Source organism: Castor canadensis, chromosome 2 (genome assembly GCF_047511655.1).
Source record: "Castor canadensis chromosome 2, mCasCan1.hap1v2, whole genome shotgun sequence".
In the NCBI taxonomy this organism is placed as follows: Eukaryota; Metazoa; Chordata; class Mammalia; order Rodentia; family Castoridae; genus Castor; species Castor canadensis.
Window position 1 is genome coordinate 184,158,483 of NC_133387.1, and position 7,703 is coordinate 184,166,185.

General features: G+C 43.2%; 1 protein-coding gene across 5 annotated transcripts in view; it reads right to left on the minus strand.

The window, feature by feature from the left end:
* Positions 1-7,622, minus strand: part of Cep164 (centrosomal protein 164) — a 71,398-nt gene extending 63,776 nt beyond the window's left edge. The window contains exon 1 of one of the 5 annotated variants that reach the window (XM_074066662.1): positions 7,435-7,622. In XM_074066662.1, coding sequence (XP_073922763.1) covers positions 7,435-7,471 — 37 coding nt within the window. In that variant the 5' untranslated portion in view covers positions 7,472-7,622. Of the gene's footprint in view, positions 1-364; positions 520-7,434 lie in introns of those variants that run through there. The other 4 variants (XM_074066661.1, XM_020153003.2, XM_074066663.1 and 1 more) reach the window with 4 other exon arrangements.
* Between the last annotated feature and the right edge of the window lie 81 nt (positions 7,623-7,703).

A 7,703-nucleotide genomic window follows, 5' to 3' on the forward strand; every position in this document is an offset into this window, starting at 1 on the left:
CGGGATTCGCTTACCGAGGGGTGATGGGGGAGGCCTCCCAAGAGGACTCAGGGAAGGTTGGAGGCCGGCCTCACACTGACCAGCCAGGGGAGCCGCGAGCCCCCACGCCGCTCGCCGGCCTCACTCGCACCCCGCCATCGCTCACTCTCCCGCTAGGCCCGGGTCCCGACCCAGACACCCGCTCCGCTCCGGGCGGCCAGGCGAGGTTTTGAAAGATGCACACTTGTCCCGCCGCTCCTCTTTCACTTCTTCTCTCAGTTCCCCCCCACACCCGTGCACAACCCGTTCGCTGGCACACATCACCTCCCCGGCAACCCTCCTCTCCCCGCCAAGCCATCCCACGCCGTCCCCAACGGGTCCTCACCTGTCCCCCACGCCGGGAGGATCCGGGCGACGAAGCTGCGCCGCTTCCCCAGCACCACCCCGGCTCCCCGCTTCCAGGGACGCCGGGGTGTTGCCCTGCAGGTACCAGCAACCACTTCCGGAAGGGTGCCTACCTAGCAACTGAGAGTCCCGCCTCTACCCAGAGCCAATAGGTCAGTGGATGAGAGCTCTCGCATTGGATTGGTTTGAAGTTCCGTCAGATCATGCAGGATACACGTTTTCCGATGCATGATGGGAGTTGTAGTTCAACACTCTTGCTAGAGCTCCACAAGGGATTAAAAGAGAGCTCTGAATTTAGAGATGAGAATTTTCCAGTGCAGGAAAGAATCATTCATAGTATTAATAATAACGTGAATTATCCAACGCAATTTTATGACCATCAATTTAAGGAGAGTTATTAATATCATGTGAATAACACAGTGACCATCAATAATCAGCCCATCCATTGACTGGGCCTTTAATAAACAAAAGAAATATGAATATAAGACAGTAGAGACCCCCGTTCCACTCTCATCCACCCACCGTCCCCCAAAACACAAAGCCGATTCACTCTGTACTCTGATTAAATCAATGAGCACCTGATCAAGAATTAGGAGACCAAGTTTCTACTACCCATCTTTTCACCAGAACAGTTGGCATGCCTGCAAAGGAGATAATAATGTCTTTCATAATTATTTCAGAGTCTGTTGAAGAAGATTAAAAAGTGACACAATGTGTAGACCCTCCAGACATCTTGTATGGCAGAAGGATTGCAGAATAGTAGAGACATTTCTAGTTGAAGAGGAGGCAATGACGGCAAGCATCTGAAACAGCTCCTGATAGATTCTAGAGATGTATCTGGCTCCCACTAACTTTTAAAACCGGTCCCCACACCAATTGGAGCCTGGTCCCACAATGCAGAACTGACATTGTTGTTCCTATAGATCCCAAAGCAATAGCCAGGACATGTGCCCTGGGTTCTAACTTCAAATCTTTCTGCTGCTTGTCCATACTTCCTTTATTCTCACTCTCCACACTCCTTAAATGTCTCATTGAGGGAACAAAGGGGCCATACTGGAAAAGACTCCAAAACTCACCAGTTTGTCCACCACAGACCTCACAAAACACCATTTATAGCTCCCAGTATCTAAAAACTTGCAATCAGGAGTAGTGATTCAAGTGTTAGTGTAGAGTGCCTGCCCACCAAGCCTAGCAAGCCTAGCAAGCATGAGGCCCTGAGTTCAAACCCCAGATCCACTTAAAAAAAAAAAACTTGCAATCAAATCTGGTTAGGTTTGTTTTTTTCAGTGCTGGGTTTGAACTCAGGGCCTCACGCTGGCTAGGCAGGCAGGTGCTCTACCACTTGAACTATTCTACCATCCCTGTTTTGTGTTGAGTATTTTCAAGGGTCTCTCAAACTGTTTGCCCAGGGCTGGCTTCTAACTGTGATCCTCCCGATCTCTGTCTGCTGAGTAGCTAAGATTACAGAGTGAGCCACTGGCGTCTGGCATTGCCTCCAAAAGGCTTAACTTTTGCCCGGCTTGGTGGCACTCAGGAGGCAAAGGCAGGAAAACTGTACATAGTGAGACCCCATTAAAAAAAAGAAGCATACATTTACTTCTTAATATGAGTTCCTAGCTCATGGGAAGAGCTAATAAAATAGGGATACTGTGGGATTATCCCCACACAGATAAATAATTTGTACATTATTGGGTTTCCCCATAGGTTTGTTCTCAGAAATATAAACTAATTTATCAAGTGCCCTTAGACAAACAAAATTAAGAAAGTAAGTCTTTGGGGGAAGGGAATGGGAAAAATAGCAAAAATTAACAAAAACCTGATAACACAGGAAAAACTTGATAACAATCAGTGAGGAAGAGAGAGAATGTCACTCATTGTAGGTTATCTTCTAGAGTCAAGAATGAACTTTTAGGGGTGACTTCTTCAAAGACGGAGGAGACAATCAGTCACAAATATTTCCCTACCCCCAGGTCAGAAATCCACTGCCAGGACTTTTTCATACTGTTTATTTGGGATATACAGAAAATATCCCACATAAAAAGAAACAAAATCACTGAGCGCTGGTGGCTCACACTTGTAATCGTAGCTCCTTGGGAAGCTGAGATCACTGCTTTGTAAGTTGGAACCCTGCATTCATACCCCAGTCCCACAAAAAAAAAGCACTTGTTAATCCTACCACTTTATTTATTTATTTATTTATGGGATTAGGATTTGAACTCAGGGCATCAAACTGGCAAAGCAGGCTCTACTATTTGAGCCATACCTCCAGTCCATTTTGCTCTGGTTATTTTAGAGATGGAGTCTTACAAACGATTTGACGGGCTGGACCTGAACCATGATCCTCTGAATCTCAGCCATCCAAGTAGCTGGGATTACAGGCATGAGCACCAGCACCCAGCTTCCTACCACTTTTTTAAAAGATGTAAAGATGTGAAATGCTCCCTCTACAGTTTCTTGTTTGTTTGAGATAGGGTATGGCCATGTAGCCTAGGCTACCCCCAAACTCACTAAATACCCAAGCTGGGTTCAAATTCTTGATCCTCTTGCCTCAACTTCCCAAGAGCTGAGATGATAAGAACGTGCCACCATGAGGAGCTTTCCTCTAGGCTTTCAATCATCTTATTTAAAACTGCAAACTAGCTGGATGCCTGTAATCCTAGCTGCTCAGAAGGCAGAGATTAGGAGGATCTTGATTCAAACTCAGCCCTGGACAAATAGCTGCGAGACCCTATCTCAAAAATACCCAACACAAAAAAGGGCTGGTGGAGTGGCTCAAGTGATAGAGTGCCTGCCTAGCAAGTGTGAGGCCCTGAGTTCAAGCTCTGGCACCACAAAAATAAATAAAATTGCAAACTGTCCTTCCGTGTTCCTTCTTTGCTTTATTTTTCCCCATAGCATGTATCACCATCTGAAATAATTTGTATTTTAATTATTTATTGTCCAGTCATCTTATTTCCTGTAATATCCCCAGAGCCTACAATAGTATCTAGTAAGTAGTAGGTCCTCAGTGTCACTCCCTGGATGAATGAACTGAGCAAATGAAGGAAAGAAGGAATCCCTGTGAGGCACAGGAAGCTACTGTTGGTGTTCTGGCTCCTACCTACCAGATTTTTTGATGTTTATGTAGACAATGCATACTTACTCATTTTTAAAGAAATGAAATCATAGTATTTCTTGTTCTAAAATATACTTTATCCATTAGACATGTCATAAACATCTTCCAAAGTCATTTCATAAGAAACCATGGCATTTTTTTGTGTGGGACGCTTGCTAGGTAGGTGTTCTATCACTTGAATCAAATCTCTAGCCCTATGGCATTGTTTGTTAATTGTCATTTAGGGTGTCACTGACTAAGTGTCAAACACCTCAGTCTCCAGGGGTGGTCATTTACTTTGTTTCCAAAGTTCTGATATTGTACACACTGCTGAAATTCTGTTGTTTTGTCGAATAGGGTGCTAAAGTGGCAATGCTTATTAGAGTTTGCATTTTTACATTTCAATAGGCATCGCCTACTTGTCAAGTTATTCTCCAACCAATACCTTTGCCAACATGTTACTACTCTGAGAAAGAAGAAAGGGAAGGAGGAGCAGAGGGAGATATAAAGAGAGGAAAGCGAGGAGAGAGGGAGAGAAGAAGGGATGGAAAAGAGAAGAAAGAAAATTGTATTTAAATGCTATTTTAACACATACCTTCTTTTGCTATTAATAAAGTTGGAATTAAGACAAAGTCAGAAAAAATAAAGTTGGACTTTTTTCATGTTTATTGGCCATTTGAAGTCCTTCTATGAATTACCTTTTATTTATTTATTTTTGTGGTGCTGGGGTTTGAACTCAGGGCCTACACTTGAACCATTCTACCAGCCTTTTTTTTGTGATGTTTTTCCAAGATAGGGTCTCAAAAACTATTTGCCCAGGCTGGCTTCCATCCACAATCCTCCTGATCTCTGCCTCCTCAGTAGCTAGGATTATAGGCGTGAGCCACCGGCACCCAATCTGTTTTTCTGCCACATTATTTATTGATTTCTGGAAGTTCTTGGAATATTCTCATTAACCCTTTGTCTCTAAATGTTTCCTGGTATGTGACTTACCTTTTAACTTTGTAAATGTCACTCTTCTCAGTCATTGTAGTAGCAATACTACTAATAGGTAACCTTTATTGTGCGTTTACAGTATGCCCAACACCATTTTAAGTGCTTTATATGGATTATCTCATTGGTTTTTTTACATTATAAGGTTCAGACTATCATTACCCTATTTTACAAATAAGGAAATTGATACACAAAAAGGCTAAGTAACAAGTCTGTGGTTCCCAGTGGAAGAACCAGAATTGGAATAGTGACAGTATTAGAGTACTTCGGATTCTGCAGAAGTTTTAAATACTTAAGTAACCAAACCTGTCCAGTGTGTATTTTTTCTGGATTTTATTAAGAAGGCCTTCTTTAACATAAATTATGAAAATATTCTTCTATTTTTTTCTTGAAGTTCTATTTTTAATATTAAGCTCATTGATCTATCTGGAGTTTATTTTTGGCCGAGATATGGATTTGGTTTTTCTTTCCTTCCAAATAGATTGCCAAGTATATATCTATTTCCCTTTGATATTGAAGCAAGATAGACCAGGGAAAATGAGGCATAGGAGACAGGAGCCAGGAATTCAGAGATAAATATTGAATTAGTGAATAGCTTGCAGAAAGCACACAGGCACTATTGCTTGAAACTTCACACTCCCTCAGTAAGCTGCAACAGATAGTTTTAAAAAAAGCTCTCCCTGATTTTCCCACTTGCCCAAATAACTACTACACTCTGGGAACTGAGCAAGAATATCTGAACTTTTCTTTTACTTTATTGCTGGATTAGAGATTGAAATCAGGGCCTTGAGCTTGCTAGGCAAATGCTCTACCATTTGAGCCATGCCCTCGGTCCTGAGCAAGAGTATCTTATAGAGAGGCTGACAGAGTGGCTCAAATTGGTAAGAGCACCTGCCTAGCAAGCGTGAGTTCAAACCCCAGTACCACAAGAAAAGAAAAAAAAAAAGAGTATCTTATAGAAAAACACTTATCCTTTAAGCAGCCAGGCACAGTGGTTTACATTTATAATCCTAGCTACTCAGAAGGCAGAGATTGAGAGGATCACAGTTCGAAGCCCAGCCCAGGCAAAAAGTTAACAAAACCCTCTTTCACCCAATAGAAGCTGGGCAAGGTATAGTTTGCCTGGGGTCATCCCAGATGAGGGAAGTGAGGGAAGTATGAACAGGAGGATTGAGGTCCAGGCCCACCCTCACAAAAACACAATAGAGTCATGACTCAAGTGATAGAGTGCTTGCCTAGCAAGCACCAAATTCAAACTCCAGTACTCCTCCCCTTTCCCCAAAAAGCCAGCCATCTATGTCACAATGACCCAAATTTAGTAAACTGACCAGACTTAATATCTCTGGACCCAATTGATACTGTCAAAACAGTGTGACAGCAAGAACGATTAAATGTAGCAGGTATCCATAAGAAAGGGAGCACTATCTGAAGGTAAGTTTAAGCAGAACCCTCAACCCGCTTTTTCTCATAAATAGCCCTGATGTTAGGACGCATCTCTTCTCAGGTGTGCCACACCCATTTCTAGGTGTGTGCTAGCCTTTCCTTTGCTTTGCTTTACTAATAAAATTTCTTGGTCTCTAATTTGATGTGTCCTACAATTATTTTTTTGAGACAACATCACAAACTGGGTATCCAAGAGTCAGGTAGAGGCCTCCTCCCTTTTCTTCTGGTAGCAGTATGAGTGCCATGTTACGTATACACGATTCCCATACATACATTGATCTATTGATTTATATGTGTGTAGTGTGTGTGTGTGTGTGTGTGTGTACTGTAGATTGAACCCAGGGCCTTGCACATGCAAGGCAAGCACGCTACTACTGAGCCACACGCGTATTTTTGAGTCTGATCACCTCACTGTTAGAATTTTCCATTCATATCATTTAATGTGCAAATAACGATTCCTTTGCTTTCCAATATTTATGCTACTTGTTCCATTTTCTTGTCTTATTGAGTTGGCCAGACTGATCTATACACTGTGGTATATGAGTGGTGACAATGACTTTCCTTTTCCTAAGTCCGGTCTTCTTAACATACTATGCTTTCTAGTATCTTTCTCTGTGTGCTGTACACATGTTAAGCTTCACACATGCTAAACAGTTGCTCTACCACTCAGCCCCAGCCCTTTTGCTTTAGTTATTTTTCAGGTAGGGTCTCTCTCTTTTTTTTTTTTGCCTTGGGTGGCCTGGACCTCAAACCTCCCATTTTATTTATTTATTTATTCTTTTATTATTGTGTTGTGTGGGGGAATTCTCCCACTTTAGCTTTCTACACACATGCCACCATACACTCAGCTTTTTCATTGACATGGGGGTCTCCCTAACTTTTTGCCTGGGCTGGCCTCAAACCTCAATCCTTCCCATCTCTCTCTGCCTCCTGAGTAGCTGAGATTATAGGCATGAGCCACCTCAACTGGCCTTTTTTTTTTTAATCAGATTTACTGAATTTTATCGAGAGCTTTCCACATTTAATAAATAATATGACTGCACAATCATACAGCTTTTCTCCTTTAAGCTATTAAGGCTCTACAGCTTTACATCTTAAGCTCCTTCTGATTAATATGTTCACACATCTTGGAGTGACAACACTTCAAAGCTTTCCGAATTCATTTATCCTGAGTCTGAGTCACGAGGATTCATGGCAAGAGAGCATCAAAGGCAAAACAGATTCAGACTGGAGAAGACCCGGCTGGCTGCCCACAGATTGCAGACTGGTGAAAAACAACTGCATGTTCCTGTTGCACCCTGTTTTTGTGGTTTGCTGTCTTAAAATACCCTCCCATCCCTTTAATCATGCTCTCCCAGTCTCTGCTCCTAGAGATACTACCCATTATTAAGGCTCAAACTGAATATCACCTCTTCAATTGAGTCTTCATCCCAAATCCTTACTACCCCATCGTTTGTATGTAACTTCACTGTGGCAGGAATCACCACTGTGGAATCAGTTTGGGGACGCATACACGCTACCTCTCTGTAGCCGGGTGTTTGGCAGACCGTCTGGCATGCAGTGGATGCTCAATCAATGCTGAAAGAAGAATTGGCAGGAGAGGTCCAGCCGCTTGCTCTATCCCTGCCCTGGCCTTCCCGCCTTGCCAGGACTGGGAAAACCTTCCCCACCAGGGTCCTGCAGGGTGGATCAGCCTCGGCAGAGGGCACCCCAGACCCCCTCTCCAGCCCCGGAAGCTGGGCTGCCTGGCCCTGGGAAGACTACACTTCCCAGCGATCCCAGGGAAAAC